General features: G+C 47.1%; 1 protein-coding gene across 1 annotated transcript in view; it reads right to left on the bottom strand.

The window, feature by feature from the left end:
• CARD11 (caspase recruitment domain family member 11) overlaps positions 1-17,431 on the bottom strand; it is a 58,416-nt gene that overhangs the window by 24,734 nt on the left and 16,251 nt on the right. The window contains 5 exon segments of the mRNA XM_070362410.1: positions 2,017-2,037; positions 2,039-2,343; positions 3,410-3,547; positions 6,686-6,898; positions 15,545-15,685. Of these exon segments, the coding sequence (XP_070218511.1) occupies positions 2,017-2,037; positions 2,039-2,343; positions 3,410-3,547; positions 6,686-6,898; positions 15,545-15,551 (684 nt within the window). The 5' untranslated portion in view covers positions 15,552-15,685.

Here is a 17,431-nt window from a genome sequence, read left to right as displayed (position 1 = left end):
GTGTTGGCAAAACACCTAAGAAGAAGACTGCTTTTAAGTGCTGCAAGGAAGAGACCACCTAGGGGCGTGTGTCCTTTTTCAATTCTAGGCTTTTGGGGAGAACACCTCTAGAAATCTGGCAGGTAGAGGGTGGTGGCTTTAGCCAGGAGGGGACCCCAGCTGCACCCCTGTGGCCTGAGAAATGGCCTAGGACTCAGCTGCCCAGATATTCTTTCAACCAAAGAGAAAAGTTCTTTTAAGTTCTGAGATGCTTTCTCGCTATTACTCTATAGTCAGGAAAACATAAAACAGTCCTAAGAGAGAGAAAGTTTTAAATCTCGACACCCTCAAATCCTAGACAAATACAGCATGGAAGCCTCTCCTCCTGGTCATGCAAAAAGTAAAATAAAACATCCTCACTATCTTGGAAGATGAACCTAAGTGCCCCAGGTCCATTCGAGTAGACATGAAGTGGGTACTACTGGGTCAGCCGTTTTGACAAAGACTTACATTTCAGTACTGAGCAATTCTAGGGCGTAGGTTTTATTTTCATTTTCATGTAATTGCCATTTACAAATGAGGAAACCAAGGCGAAGGACCAATCAAGTGGTAAAGCCAGAAGCAGGTCTCGCACTTGAATCCAAAGGACTTACACGTTCATGCTCTTTGCCTGCTATGCCACTGACTCAGTTCCCCCGAACTCCAGTGGGATGTTTACTGATCTGTCTGCTTCAACTAAATTGTAAGTGACCCAGGCAGAAATCAGGTTATTTGTCCCTATGTCCCCCGCAGTGCTTAGCACCGTGCCTTACACATGGCAGGTGCTTAATAAATATTCCAAGAGTCTATTTTCCACCCAGCAGACAGAGTGATCCTTCTAGATATAAATCAGTTGTCACTCCCAGCTCTCAATCCTTCAGTGGCTTCCATCATTCCTGGAATAAATTCTAAAGTTCTTACCAAGCCCCCATGATCTGGACCCTGGCCATCTCTTCAAGCTGCTTGCTCATCTGGCTCCAGCCTTGCTGGCTCTCCTGCTGTTTCTCAAAAATACCAAGCACGCACTACCTGGGGTCTTTGCACTCACTCTCTGCTCTTCCCCCCCCGAGACTTGCATGACTGATCCCCCCGTTTCCTCAGGTCTCTGCTCCTGTGTCCCCTTCTCAGGTACCCTTCCTGACCATCCTATTTAAAACAGGATTCCCTCACTCACTTTCCCCAAATTCTTTTCTCCTTCTTTTTAATAGCACTGATTACTACCAGGTATTGATGTATTTGTTTTCTGATTAGAATGTGAGCTCCCTGACAGCAGGGCTTTGGTCGTGAGTTATGTATTCCTGGAAAAGAGCCTGGTAGCAAGGCAGTGCACAATAAATAAAAGGAATGAATGAGTTAAGCCAATTCCCTTCTCCATCTCCCTTTTGGAGGTAAACTTATTAACAACGTCCATCACTTGGCTACTGGGTTGTTCACTGATATCCACTGTGTCACGCCTAGCTATGCAGAGATACAGCTGTGAAGGGGAGAGTCCTTGCCTCAAGGACCTCACGACTCCAGAGGACAGGTGCTGTGCTCGTATCCTTGATGATTTTCCTAAGGGCCGTTGAGGTGGGCAGATCCTGGGTCCTCCACCTTCCCCCCAGTGTGATTCAGGACACGTGTGCAGCATGTCTGGTACATGCACCTGCTGGGTCCGGTCCCGGAGCAAGAGGGAAGCCCCACCCGGTTCCAGGTGTGCATGTCTGCACACGTGGATGCCTGCGCATGTGCACAGTGGCTCCACGGGCTGTGGAGCAGGAAGTCCTAGTCAGCAGGTCCGTGCGCGAATGTGCAGACATGCGCCTGGTGGGTGGGTGGATGGGGCGAGGCTAAACTGCGCTGAGCCTCCCTGGGTAGGCACGCGCACGCGCACAGTGGCCTTCGGGCTCCCTCACCCGGGCAGGCGTTACACCTTGCGCTTGCCAGCCTGGTGGTCTTCGCCCCAGGGCTTCACCTGCGCTCAGTGGGGCCCCGGGGGTCCCGCCGCGCGCCCCTCACCTCGAGCTGGAGGTCTCGGCTTCCGCATGACCGCCATGTTTTTCTCCTCGCTGAGCTGCGCGTAGCGCATGGCCAAGTTGTAGTTATCGTCCTTCACCTTGACCAGCTCGTCGTTGTAGCTGTCTCGCTCCTCCTTCATCTTGTAGTACCGCTCCTGGAAGGTCAGCAGCTCCACCCGCGTCAGCGTCAGCTGCTTCTTCTCGTCCTCCAGCTGCCGGGACTTGGCCAGCAGCTCGCACCGCTGCAGGTCCTTGGCTTTCATCTGCTGCTGCAGCTTGATGACCTCGTTCATGAGGAAGTGCGTGAGGCCCTCGTGGCCTTCCTCCACTGTGGAGAGGGGGCACTCAGTCAGGCCTGAGGGCTGGGGAGGGCAAGAAGGGGTTCCAGACGTGGGGCCGCGGTCGTAAGTTCACTCACTCACTCCTAACGCTCTACCGAGTGCTTACTACCCACTGGGCACTGTGGATTCAGGGTGAGCGAGACAGCCTTGGTCCCGGGAGAGCTTATGTCTGGTAAGGGAGATAGACGTTAAAAAAAAGAGCAAATGATCACATATAAATATAACTACAGACTGAGAGGGTTTCACAAAGTATAGGGGTCCATGAGCGTATGTAACAGGGGAACCAGATCCAGCGGAGTGGACCGAAGTGTTAGAGAAGGCACTTGATGAATGAGCTGAAGTCTTGAGGAGAGAAAACACATTCTGGGAAGGCTGGACAACATTGCCAGGGTCCTAAGGGAAGGCAGGAGGGGCCTGGTACATTTCGGAAACTGAAGGAAGACCCAGGTGGCTGGAGCTTAGAGACAGAAAGGCGGAAAAGTGAGGCTGGGAGTATCATCAGGGGCTGGACCATGCAGGGTCCTTGTGGGCCGCACTTGGGTCTTCAAATGAAAACACTGGAAAGCCACCGAATGGTTTTACGTGGGGGAGGGTAACATGGGGAGTAGAGAAATCACTGGAGCAGCGCAGGAATGGACATAAAGGGTTGATGAGGTTTGTAAGGGTCTTGACTAGGGTAGTGGTGTATATGGAGAAAAAACTGACTCAAGAATATTTAGGAAGGAGAATTAAGACAACAAGATGACCATGGGCTCTGCTTCATGCGATGCTGGCAGGAAAGCAGACAAGATCCAGAGGGTTAGTTCCTGCTCTACCCACCAGCACTCCTGGGGGAAGCTCAGTGAACATCCACTTCTCTGGGCTCTTGATTCAGTTTGTGCCGGTGTCACCTACCTTTCACCATCAGGCAGAAATAAGTGGTTGACAGTTCACAAGTGCCACCAGGGCACCATCCTGATATCACAGCTTCATAACCTGACAGCTGTCCCACTGCTGGACACACACACACACCCTTCCTACCACAGATGGAATGCTGATGGCAAAGCCACTTACCCACGATGGTAGAGAACCTCCGAGTAGGTTCCTTCCCAGTCACCAGTTTGTATAATTCTGGGTAGTAAAATTCCAAGCTCTCCAAGAAAACCACGTAGCCCCTTTGCCCCTTGGTATGTAGAATGTCCAACAGTCGACCTAGAGGAAAGATCAGATCATTTAGAAGGAAGAGTACACGTCTGACTGGATGCAAGTCTCCAGACCCAGTCTTACACCGGCTCATATCCATCAGTACACTGTTAAGAAGATGGTCTCCATCTTCTGTCACTTTGAGTTATATCTTACAATCCAGACAACGTAAAGCAAAGTCCAGGCCCTCAGCAGGGGTTCAGTGTTAGTTTCCTTTCTCCAGAGCTTTCCAGGCACCAGTGGTAAAGAATCCACCTGCCAATGCAGGAGACATAAGAGAGATGAGTTTGAAACCTGGGTTGGGAAGATCCCCTGGTGTGGGGAGCGAGCTCCGCCCGTGGCAAAGGTCATGAGGAAGGAGGCTTGACATACGCAAAGGCGGGATCAAGCCTCAGGAGTCTCCCTGGAAATTCTCGAGCATATACCCCCAAAACCAGAGTCTGCCTACTTTCTGCTTTGTGCTTTCACCTACACCTCTGACTTTACGGGGGGCTGTCCCCCACTACCTCTCTGAAAAAAGAGTTAGCTTACAGCTCCAGTTAATAATTCCTGGGTGTGACAGTGTTTAACCTACAAACTCCTTTGGAAATCCTCTAGCCTGCCTGAATAGGTTTTTCCGGCCACATGTGATTGTTCAGAGCCTCCCAACTGTGAGAGGCAGGAGATGTTCTAAACTGTCTAAATACAGATTCCTTTGAGCAGTTAAAAGATTGATTAGAAATTGTATTGGTGAAGGAATTTTCACTTGTTGAGCCAATGTTTGCTGCTAAGTCTCCATATCCCTTACCTGCTGTGTCCCTGGCAGTGTATTGATTAATATAATTGGTGTAAGTAGTAGCTTTAATGTTTGTAACCTGGGACCCTTGAGTTAATTCTTTTTCTTGTTATAGCCCACCACACCTTTGCACTGTAGGAATGCAACTTTATCTAATGCTTTTGGAGGGTGGCTCCTGACCAATCACCTTTAGAGAAAAATAAGTTTTAAAATGTTAACAGGCCTCCGGGCCAGAAGATGATGCAAATCACCTAAGCTTTTGCATATGATAAGTTTGCAGGAAGAAAGCCTGGCTTGCTGCCTGACTCTACCCCTTTCCCCATTATCCTCTATGCATAACTTAAGGTATAAAAACTACTTTGGAAAATAAAGTGCGGGCCTTGTTCACCGAAACTTGGTCTCACCATGTCGTTCTTTCTCTTACCTTCTGGCTGAATTATTCAGCCTCTTTTCTCCACTGAATTTCCTCACTGAGCTATCCTTATTTCAGCCTCTTTTCTTCACTGAATTTTACTGAGCTATCCTCATTCTATTACTCTTTATATCCTTAATTAACGTTTAATTAAGCAATTGTCTCCTGATCTTCGCCTACGCCGTCTCTCCTTCGAATACCCTGGATCAGCCGGGGCTGGTCCCCGGCACCCTGGAGGAGGAAATGGCAACCCACTCCAGTGTTCTTGCCTGGAGAATCCCATGGACAGAGGAGCCTGGCGGGCTATGGTCCATGGGGTCACAGAGACTCAGACATGACTGAAGCAACTTAGCATGCAAGCAGGCAGGTGCAGTATGCAAAGCAGCTAATTTTGAGCCCCCTGGTGGTTCAGACAGTAAAGAATCCGCCTGCAACGCAGGATACCCAGGTTGAATCCCTGGGTGGGGAAGATCCCCTGGAGAAGGGAATGGCAACCCACTCCAGGATTCTTGCCTGGAGAATTCCATGGAGCCTGGTGGGCTACAGTCCGTGGGGTCACAAACAGTCTGACATGAGTGAGCAACTAACACTTTCCTTTCTACAAGGAGTTGGTAGAACCAGAATAAATGGAATTGTAGCCATAGGAAACCAGCGGTTTTAAAGAGCTTCCCAACTGAATGGGGCTAAAATTAACCACACAGGTAACAGCTCATCTATGATAGAAGGAGGATGGAGGTGCAGCAGCAATTACACAGTAATCTATGGCTCTCTGGGGTTCAGACCTGGAAGACCAGTATTTGGATGGGGACCCAGGAAAAGTCATAGAAAGCAGGGCAGCTCCATGTTCTTCAATGGGATTATCACATAGTCTGGAAATATCTTTAAGTGTAATTTCCTTGGCAGTTTTCAGTGTTTATCCTACTGGGTCCACTTACTGTTTCCATTTCTTGACCCTTCCTTAAACATTTTATTTTCAGTTATTTCTTCCTTTGAGGTCCTAAAACTCTACACTTCCCCTAGGATAGACTTAATAAATAAACTTCATCTTATGTCAATTGACGTTTGTCAGAGCTACCTGGAGCACTGTGTTGAGAGGGGTTCTAAAGTTACATCCAAGCTCAGCAGGAAAGCTTGCTGTGATTAGTGATGTCTGTCATATAAGCAAAAGAGAAGCACAGCCTACAAGCTACTCATCGCCCATCATACTGTGGGCAAGTGAGTTTCAAGCCTCTTAAACTGGGAACCACAGAAAGAAATGTATTTTATATTGTGACCACATGCTTACACACAAAGATGTATTTTGTTACAAACATATATGTGTATACACACACATACGTATATAAAAGCAGAACAATGTTCACAGACCACACTTATTTTACCTTTAATGAATGTAATAAAGTGTCATGGACCCCTAGGCAGTCTGGAAAAGCCTATGGACTCTTTATCAAAATACTATTTTTAAACTGATAAAATATATTGGATTATAAAGGGAATCAATTATAAGAAGATACAGTTAACAAATATTAAATTTGTGGCTCCATAATAAATGTGCTTCTTTATTAATGCATTAAATAACTCAATCTCTCAGCAGGTCTAATAACTGCAATAATTTCAAGGGAGAGATGAGTATAAATGGTATTTTGGAATATCTCTAATAGCTGAAATGTGATAAGCTATCTGGAATGCTCACTGTTGACAAGGTCACAAGTACAGCTAATCACTGTGGTCTATTGCTCGGCTATGTTCATAACTGGAGGGAATGCTAAGTCTTGGTGTAGGTTAGTAAATAAAGAGGCACCGTCTCCATCCCCCTGTCCAAGTTCACAGATCTGCTCTGCACATGGACAGCTGGGTGGGGGACCAGGGGTGGCCAGAGGTGTGTGGACTCCAGTTAAGAAACCCCGGAGTGAGGGAAACTTCACATTGCTGCTGCTTGCTGGAGAGAACCCGCTGGGGTTACCTGCCCGGTTGATCTTGGACGGCAGCATGGGGGCGTTGAGCACCTCGTCTTCATCTTGCTCGTCGATGACCTTGCACTGGCGCAGGTAGGGTGTGAGCTTGGCAGGGTTGATGTAGCGACTGAGCATGTGCCTGTTGCACTCCACATTCTCCCACAGGGCGTCCTCCTCATCCTTCAGCGTCTCCATGTAGTCGTCCATCTCGGGCGCTCCTCCTTCCAGATACAAACCCCAACACCGTTAATCAAAGAGCCTCGCCGGACGAGCTCTATCACCTCTGGAGAGATCGGGATCTACCGTTAAAGAAGGTAGAGAAAAGAATATATAGCATTTTACCTTTTATTTAAGAAAGAAAGGCATGTGAATACAGACAATATAATTCTTTATGTGCTAAACATAAACAATGGATGAATAGGTCATAAAATGAAAAATTATAGAAAGGGGACATTTTGCAGTTGGTGTATATCCTTTCCATCCAAGTTTTTATATCTTACTAAGAATTTATCTTTCGGAAAACAATATACACTATACTTTTTGTTTTACAGTTTCACATAAACGGTGTCATACTATACGCTTTCTTGTTTCCTTTTTCAACTTGTTTTTTTCCTTTATGCATTTATTGAGATTTACCTAAGTTGATACATACAGACCTAATCCATTCATTTTTAAAAACAGCTTTGCTGAGATACAATTCATGTACCATATAATTCACCTTTTTAAAAGTGTACAATTCAATGCTTTTTAGTATATTCCCAGAACACAATTCATTTTAGAAAATATTCATCACCCCCCAAAGAAACTTCCTACCAAGGGTAGCAGTCACTCTCCACTTGCCTCCAAGACCGCCCCTCCGCAGCCTTAGGCAGTCACCCACCTACTGAACCTGTAGACTTGCTTCTTCCGGCCATTTCACTTGAACGGGATCACATAGTACCTGGTCTTTTCTGACTGGCTCCCTTTCAAGGTTCATCAGTGCTGCATGCGGCATGTTTCAGCACTGCTCTTTACTGAGGAACACTTCTTCATTGTTTGGCTATATCGCACCTTGTTTATCCATCCATCGACGAGTATTCGGGTTGTCTGCTTATTATGAATTGTGCTGCTGTGAAGATTCACATGCAAGTTTTTTTGCAGAGGCGTTTTTATTTCCCTTGGGCAGATAGGCAGAAGTAGAACTGATGAGCCATATGGTAACTCTGTTTTAACATTTTGAGGAACTGCTAAACTATTTCTCAAAGTGACTGCACCCTATTATATTCCTGCTCGCAACATACGAGGTTCAGATTTATCCACATTCTTGTCAACACTTGTTACTGTCCATCTTTTTTTTTTTTTACTGTAGCCGTCTGAGCTGGCGGGAACTGGTATTTCACTGTGGCTTTGATTTGATTTCTCTGAAGACTAACGACTGAACATCCTTTGTGTGTATTGGTCACTTGTGCCTTGAGAAACGTCTGTTCAAATCCTTTGCCCGTTTTTAAGCTGCACTGTTTTTATTATGGATTTTTTATGTGTTCTGGATACAAGTCAGATATGATTTGCAGGTATTTTCTCCTGTCACTTATCTTTTCCTTTTCTTAAAGGTATTATTTGTAGCATAAAAGCTTTTAATTCTGATGTAGTCCAATTTCTTTTTTCACTTGTGGTTTTGGTGTGTATTTAGGAAACCACTGCTTATTTAACTCAAGGTTATAAAGATTTACTTCTACTTAGTTTTCTAACAGTTTTATACTTTTAATTCTCACATTTAGGCTTATGATGCATTTTTGAATTAATTTTTGTGTACGGTGTGAGGTAAGGGTCCAACTGTTTTTTACATGTGGATATTCAGTTGTCCTGGGACTTCCTTGATGGCTCAGTGGGTAAAGAATCTGCCTGCCAATGCTGGACACACAGGAGACATGGGTTCCATCCCTGGGTGGGGAAGATCCCCTGGAGGAGGAAATGGCAGCCCACTCCAGTGTTCTTGCCTGAAAAATCCCACAGACAGAGGAGCCTGGCGGGCTACCATCCAAAGGGTCGCAAAGATTCGGACACGACTGAGTGACTGAACGTGCACGCGCGCACACACACACACTCACGCGCACACACACACACACACACTCAGTTGTCTCAGCACAATTTGTTGGAAAGATTCTTCTTTCCCCATTGAATGGTCTTAGCACCTTTGTCAAAATCAATTGCCCATAAAAGTTCAAGTGTTTATTTCTGGACTGTCAATTCAATTCCCTTGACCTGTCTTCATTACTGTAGATGCATAGCTAAGTCTTAAAATTGGGAAGTGTGAGTCTTCCAACCTTGTTCCTCCCATTTCAGACTGTTTTGTCTATTCAGGGCCCTTGGCAGTTCCATGTGAATTTTAGGAATCAGCTTGCCAATACTTGCAAAAAAAAAAAATCTGGGATTTTGACAGTGAATACACTGAATATGTAGATTAATTTAAACAGTAATACTATCTACCAGTTACATGTTATGCTTCGAAAACATGGCTTCCAGGTGGTGCTAGTGGTAAAGCACCCACCCGCTAATGCTGGAGAGGTAAGACAGGCCGCTTCAATCCCAGGTCAGGACGATCCCCTAGAGAAGGGAACGGCGACTCACTCCAGTATTCTTGCCTGGAGAATACCACGGACAGAGGAGCCTGGTGGGCTACAGTCCATGGGGTCGCAAAGAGAATATGGACTGTGTTTCTGCTAATTCAGGTCTCTAATTTCTTTCAGCAATGCATTGTAGTTTCCAGTGTACACTTCTTTTGCTAAATTTATTCCTAAGTGTTTTATTCTTTTGGATGGCATTATAAACGTGGGCTATAGTCTTCATTTTATTTGTCTTTTCAATATGGATGCCTTTCCTTTTCTTTTTCCCCCCTCTCTAATTCCGCAGGCTAGCACTTCTAACACAGTGTTACACGGAAGGGGCAGGAATGGACATCCTTGTCTTGTTCTTGACCACAGGGGAACAGCATCGTCTCTCACCATTAAGTACAACGTCACCGGGTTCAGTGTGTGTGTTTCAGACATCCTTCATCAGGTTGAGGAAACTCCCTGAGTAATTTTGTTGCAAAAACGATGCTTGATTTTGTCAAATGCTTTCTCTGCATTCATTGAGATTACCGTATAGTTTTTAGTTTTGATTCTATTAATATATGACATTAACTGATTTTCAGCCATTAAACCTTGCATTCTTGCTGTAAATCCCAGTTTGTTACAGATTGGCTGGACTTGGTTTGCTAGTATGTTTTTGAGCCTTCTGGCATCCATAGCTATGAGAGATTAGTTGGTACTTTTCTTTCCTCAAGATGTCCAACTGGTTTTGACATCAGGATAATTTTTATCTCATAGAGCAAACTAGGAAGTGTTCCTTCCTCTACTTTTTGGGAAAGTTAATGAAGAGCAGGCATGCTTTTGTCTTTGTTTGGTAGAGGCTTTTCTTGGTGGGTAGGTTTTTGATTACTAATTCTTCACTTGCTGTACCTTTGCTCATATTTCCTGTTTTTCTTGAGTCAGTTTCAATAGCTTGTGTCTTTCTAGGAATCTGTCCATCTCAGGTAAGTAACCAAATTTATTGGAAACAACATTCATATTTTTCCTTTATTTTTATTTTGCCTCATTTCTTCAACAAGGTTAGTAGTAGTGTCCTTTCTCTTATTCCTGATCTAGTAATTTGAATCATCTCTCTTTTTTTCTTGGTCAGTCTAGCTCAGGGTTTGTTGATATTTCAAAGAACAACTTTTGGTTTCACTAATTATCTCTATTGCTTTTCTGTTCTCTAACTCATTTATTTTTGTCCTAATATGCGTTACTTCCTTCCTTCTGTTCACTTCAGGTTCACTTTGCTCTTTTTTTTCTAGTTTCACAAAGTGGAAGGTCAGGTTACTGATTTGAGATCTTTAAAAAAAATATTAACATGTATAGCTATAAATTTCCCTCTGAGTGCTGCTTTAGTGACACCAGTTAAGTTTCAATATGTTGCATCTCCATTTGCCTCAAAGTAAAATGGGAAAACCCAAACGAACCTTTTGGCCAGCCCAGTACCTTTGGATATAAGGTTTTTCTCCTGTAGATGATAAGAGATCTTATTTTTTAAATCTAATCTGACAATCCCTTAATTTCTATTGGTTTATTCATTCTTAACTGCTGTATATATTATTCCATTGCCAGGATATACCATAATTTATTTCTTCATTTCTCTAAAATGGATATTTAATTTCCCCCCAAGTTTTTATTTGAACATTTAACATTATTTGTAGTTAGAAAAAATGTAAGCAATCCAGACATTCTTCAGTAGATATTCTATGATCCTTTTGCATTATGGAATGACATTTGAAAATATGTGGTAACATAAAAAAGATTCCAAGACATTGTTTTTTAAAAAGTAAATACATGCATATATTCATACATGTTGTATAATTTAAAATGGATTTGGGGGAGGCCTGGCGTGCTGCGATTCATGGGGTTGCAAAGAGTTGGACACGACTGAGCGACTGATCTGATCTGATCTGATCTTGGTGGTCCAGTGGTTAAGAATCTCCCTGCCAAAGCAGGGGACATAGGTTTGATCCTTGGTCTGGGAAGATTCCGCATGCCGAGGGACAACTGAGCCTGTGCCCCACACTACTGAGGACCACAGCCTAGAGCCCACGCTCTGCAACAAGAGCAGTCACCGCGATGAGACACCTGCGCGATGAGACCAGAGAGGAGCCCCTGCTCGCCGCAGCTGGAGAAAGCCCACACAGATCAGGGAAGACCCAGTGCAGGCGAAATTAATAAGTAAATACAATTGGAAACATATATTTGGTCTTTGCCCCTGGTTCTGAGCAAGGAGCTCCAGGATTCCGAGAGGGATATCCCCCAGAGGGATAAGACTGTTTTTTTGGATGGTGATGAGATGACTCTTGGGTAAGGGGCCCCAGGAGCTTCAGGATGGGAACTGAAAAACCAAGCAAGTGATTATAAGATTATAACTTTCAAGGGAGAGAGGCTAAAGATTGAGTCCAATCACCATTCCGATAATGAGTTAATCAATCATGGTTACGTAATAACACTTGATAAAAACCCCTGCACAGCGCGACGCAAAGAGCTTCCAAGTTTCCGAACTCAAGGCCCTGCTGGCACGGGTGCCATCTCAAAGCCAGGGAACAGACGCCTCTGTGTCCGGGGGCTCCTCGCGGGTGCTTTCATTTGTGTCCTTGACAATAAACTGTCGTAATAAAGTACAGTGTTTTCCCGAGTTCTGTGAGTCATGCCGGCAAACACAGCACCTGGCCAGGAGGCTCGGGAGACCCTGACTTGCGGCTGCCGAGCCAGAGTGCAGGCGGCCCAGGGCGGGGCCAGTGCCCGAGGTGGGGCAGGGGGCGGGGCCAGTGTCCGGGGTGGGACAGGGGGCGGGGCCAGTGCCCGAGGTGGGGCAGGGGGCGGGGCCAGTGCCCGAGGTGGGGCAGGGGCGGGGCCAGTGCCCGAGGTGGGGCAGGCGTAAGGGCCGAGCCCTGGGCCTGTGGTGGCCTGGCTGCCTCTGGGCAGTGTCAGAACTGAACTGAACTTGTGGAAAATATGACACGTGCGTGGTGTCGGGAAAACATCACACATTTGGTGTCGGAAAAATAACACAATGCAGTGTAAAGTCACTCATGTAAGGCAACACCTGTAATTACAGAGGTAGGGCTGTGTGTGTGTGTGTGTGTGTGTGTGTGTGTGTGTGTGTGTGTGTGTGTGTGTGTGTGAGAAAGAGAAGGCCAGCGAGAAACAGGGAGAGGGGAGGGGAGGGGAAGGAGGGAGGGGGAGGTTTGAGAGGCTCTGATTACACTGATTCTATCTAAGAAGCAGGATGAATTCTGAGGTTACTGGGCAGGACAACTTGGATGTTATCAGTACTATTTACAACACACACGTTTCATCGTATTACTTGCAAACTTTGAAAAAAGAAAAAAAGAATCAGTAACGAAGATGACAGCCCAGTCTAGGGCAACAGAGACACCACTATCTAATATCTGCCTTCTCACTCCCGTCCTCAGATGGCCACAGATCTTATGTCTGTGCCTGCGCGCTCAGTCGTGTCTGACTCTTTGTGACCCCATGGACTGTAGCCCACTAGGCTCCTTTGTCCATGGGATTCTCCAGGCGAGAATACTGGAGAGGGTTGCCATTTCCTTCTCCAGGGGATCTTTCTGACCCAGGGATCGAACCCCCACACCTCTTATGTCTCCTGCATTGACAGGTGGGTTCTTTATCACCGCGTCACCTGTTTGTCAGCTGTTTGTTAGAATCGGACATGGAACAATGGACTGGTTCCAAATTGGGAAAGGAGTACTTCAAGGCTGTATATTGTCACTCTGCTTATTTAACTTATATGCAGAGTACATCATGCAAAATGCCAGACTGGATGACGCACAAGCTGGAATCAAGATTGCTGGGAGAAATACAATAACCCTCGGATATGCAGATGACACCACCCATATAGCAGAAAGTGAAGAGGAACTAAAGAGCCTTTTGATGAAAGTCAAAGAGGAGAGTGAAAAAGCTGGCTTAAAATTCAACATTCAGAAAACGAAGATCATGGCATCTGGTCCCATCACTTCATGGCAAATAGATGGGGAAACAGTGGAAACAGTGAGAGACTTTATTTCTTGGGCTCCAAAATCACTGCAGATGGTGACTGCAGCCATGAAATTAAAAGACGCTTACTCCTTGGAAGGAAAGCTATGACCAACCTAGATAGCGTATTAAAAAGCAGAGACATCTCTTTGCTGACAAAGGTCCATCTAGTCAAAGCAATGGTTTTTCCAGTGGTCATGTATGGATGTGAGAGTTGGACTATAAAGAAAGCTGAGCACCAGAGAATTGATGCTTTTGAACTGTGGTGTTGGAGAAGACTCTTGAGAGTCCCTTGGACTGCAAGGAGATCCAACCAGTTCCTCCTAAAGGAAATCAGTACTGAATATTCATTGGAAGGACTGATGCTGAAGCTGCAACTCCAATACTTTGGCCACCTGATGTGAAGAACTGACTCACTGGAAAAGACCCTGATGCTGGGAAAGACTGAAGGCAGGAGGAGAAGGGGATGACAGAAGATGAGATGGTTGGATGGCATCACCGACATGATGGACATGAGTTTTAGTAAACTCTAGGAGTTAGTGATGGATAGGAAGGCCTGGTGTGCTGCAGTCCGTGGGGTCGCAAAGAGTTGGACACGACTGAGTGACTGAACTGACTGAAAGAGAGAGTGGGGCGGGTGAGTGTGCTGGGGGCAATTAGCTAGAAGGTGCGTCAGAGTGGCTGGGGGCTGCATGTGGCTGCAGTAACGCGCCCAGGCAGGTTGAGGCTGCGGAGGCAGAGATGGTGTATGGCAGGCGGAGGAAGTACGTCTGCTGGTGCAGCTGCAGTGAGAGACCCCGAGGACCCTGGAGAAGCGGCTGGCATCGTCTCTCTGAGTGTACCACTCTACTTCCCAGCCCTGTGAGCCTTGGCCACTTGTAATGTCTGGTTCTTGTTCCGTCAAGAATCTCCCCATTAATCTGAGCTGTTTTAAGTGGGCTTTTGCTATGAACAACCCAAGCACCTTGAGTAAAAATATCTATGTGCTATTATGAGCAACAACTGGTTTACAGAGGTGAAAAATGGGGACGTTCCATCCAATGACCTTTGCCCTTTTGCTCATATCCTAAGCACTGGCCACCTGGGTCACGTGGGGAGAGTTCGTGGTTTAGTGCAACACAAATACATCTCCTACAAGCACTCACTCTGACAACGCATCAGCATGATAGTTTTCCATTCACAAAGGAAAATACACTCAACCTTCACTATTTTTAAAGAGTCAACATCCTAAGAAGTTGACTCAGCAAGTCATTAAGTGGGCGAACACCGCTTCGTTCATCCCCTTTTCCTGCTTATGGAATCCCTATTGTCTTCAGGAACCAGGTGGCCTCATGTTTCAGGGAGCAACTTCTGAGCAAGAGGTGGATCTTTTTTTGGTCTCTACATAACAAGGTAGTCTTGTTTGATGTCAGACTAAGTATGTGAAGTCTTTATGACCTGTAGAACCTGCAGGAAGTCTGCTGGGGGGCAATTCTGGTGCTCTTCCTTGACCTTTGATAGGAACACAAGGAAGGGATACAGTCCTTGAGCACCGGGGTGCTGGCGTGTGAAGGTGTGTGTGATGCTGGGATTGCTGCAGCCATCATGTGACCTGAGGACTCCTCTAAGGACAAAACTAACACCCTCACGATGCAGAGCAGAGAAGTGGAAAGAACCTGGGTCTCTGGTGGTGCTGCCTCCTGGGTACTCACCTACAGGCACCTGCTGCGGTTGAGAGAAACCTGCTGAAAAACATGTTCAAGGCTCCCAGGCCACGTTCTACAGGAAGGGCTATTTTGCACACCTATTTTTTTTTAAAGTTCTTTATTATTATTTTTTGATCACACAGAATGTGGGATCTTAGTTCTCTCATCAGGAATTGAATCCACACCCCGTGCAGTAGAAGGGTGGAGCCTTAACCCCTGGGCCACTAGGGAAGTCCTTTGCTCACCTTTTTACAGGCCAAGGAGACTGCCGGCCAGTGGACAGCCCCGTGGCAGCTGCTGGCCTCACGGCCCTTCCTCATTCACTGGAAACATTGATCGTGTGGAGCCCTCTCTGCTATGGCACAGTTTAGCATCTTTGTCTCGACCTTCAAGCTGAAGCCTCCCGCCAGCCCCGATGGTCACATCCCAGCTGACTGACCTCAATTCTCCGCCAGATGCCCGCTCGCTCAGCGCCTGCTTCCTGCGCCTCCCTCTGCCTGGAAACCACCCCTCTCTGCTCCCCTGGTGAGTCTCAGGAAACCCTCGCTTTACATTTATTTTACATAAAAGAGATGATGTGACGTACCTGGCATAGGGTCGGCGCCCGGCAGGTGGACGTGCCTGCCCGTCACTGGTCACTGACGTCTGACTTCTTTCTACTCCTCCCAGCTGGGGCTGGGCCTGCCCTCAGCCAGTCTCCTGGGTGTGGAGTCGTGCGGGCCAGGATCTGTGAGGGGGAAGATGGTCCGAGTTAGCACAGAGAACCTCTCAAACAGCGAAGGGGGGCCCTGCTCTGGAAGGAAAGAACGAAATGATCCCGGAGCCTGCATCTCTCCAGGGGATGGACACGCCGTGGACCGGGACCTGGAGCTGCTGCAGGACAAGGGCTTTGGTTCGCACCCACAGACAGTGGGAAGGCCACCGGCCCCGGGTCCCCACACTCGGGCGTGGAGAGAAGGCCAGATGGTACCATGGGGCTGCTCGTGGCCAAGTGCAAGCCCGTCAGAAGCCTCTGATTGAAACATCTGCAGAGCAGAGCAGTTCTAATCAGCTGCTAACTCATCAGGTCAAAAGTAGCAAACCACGCTCCCGAGTCCAGAAGGGTTCCCTTCACTGAGAGTCACGTCTCAGGCACCTACGCCTGCGGGTTTGGGCAGGGACATGCCGGTGCTTCCCCGTTCCCTGTGGTGACCGGCAAGGCCGTCTTGTCCATCAGGCCCTCCAGGGGCCCAGCTGGGGCTGTGGGTTTGGGGCGAAGGGAGGCTGGGGAGGGGGAAGGTGAGGAGGGGCAGACACTTGTCTTGAGAGCTGCTGGGGTCCCTTGGTGGTGACTCCCACAGCTCCACTCGGAGGTGACAGGGACCCGGGACACCATCGTTTAATCAGACACTTGCTGGGTTTTGGCTTTGAGGATTAATCACAGGTGACACCAGATCTCCCAGGGCCGACAGAAGCTCTTGTTGTCGGGTGTCAGCTTGGATAGGAGTGAGCTGTCACAGACCCTCAGCCCCAGGGGTGGGGGCGGGGAGACGGGCTTCTCTGGAGGTCACCATCTCCTTGGTCTGCTCAGCACCGTCCTCAGGGCAGGGCCGGCCATGCCCCACAACCCCACCCAGGGAAATGACACTTCTCTGTATTTGCATTAAAAAAGAAGAATGCACTTGCATTTTTCCTCTCTTATAATCAGAAGAAAAAGCTTTAAGAAAATTAATTGTAAGACAGGTTTTAATTGCAGGAAAGGGAAAGCAGGTTTGTGTAGGAAATGGCAGCCAACTCAGGTATTCTTGCCTGGGAAATCCCATGGACAGAGGAGCCTGGCACACTGCAGTCCACAGGGTTGCAGAGTCAGAGGCGACCGAGCACACACCCACCCAACTACCAACTTGGTCCTAAGGTCGGAGAGAGGATATGTTTCCTGAGAGACTGACTCATCGGTTTAACATTCAGCTGGTGGAAACATCATCCCTGTGCTTGCAGACTATTTACTCTGCCAGGCACTTGGCTAAGCCTAACTGCTGGAGAACTCTTTAAGACAGGTGGTTTTATCACCATCAACATCACCACCACCACCACCACCATGACCATCATCACCACCATCATCACTACAGTACAGCCAAGAAAAATCAGGCCTTGGACAGGTTCAAAGTCATCATTAGTGTGGAAGGCAGGATGTGGACTTCCTTTAAATCACTACTGTACAGTCCCTAGAATTGCCTTAAAAAAAGTTCACCTTTTAAACGACTCTCATCAGTAGGTGTGGGGCTTCCCTGATAGCTCAGTTGGTAAAGAATGCCCCTGCAATGCAGGAGACCCCGGTTTGATTCCTGGGTCCGGAAGATCCCCTGGAGAAGGGAAAGGCTACCCACTCTCGTATCCTTGGGCTTCCCTGGTGGCTCAGCTGGTAAAGAATCCGCCTGCAATGCGGGAGACCTGGGTTTGATCCCTGGGTTGGGAAGATCCCCTGGAGAAGGGA

This window comes from Bos mutus, chromosome 25 (assembly GCF_027580195.1).
Source record: "Bos mutus isolate GX-2022 chromosome 25, NWIPB_WYAK_1.1, whole genome shotgun sequence".
NCBI lineage: Eukaryota > Metazoa > Chordata > Mammalia > Artiodactyla > Bovidae > Bos > Bos mutus.
Note: the sequence above shows the minus strand (reverse complement) of the source record. Positions and strands in the feature narration are given on the sequence as shown.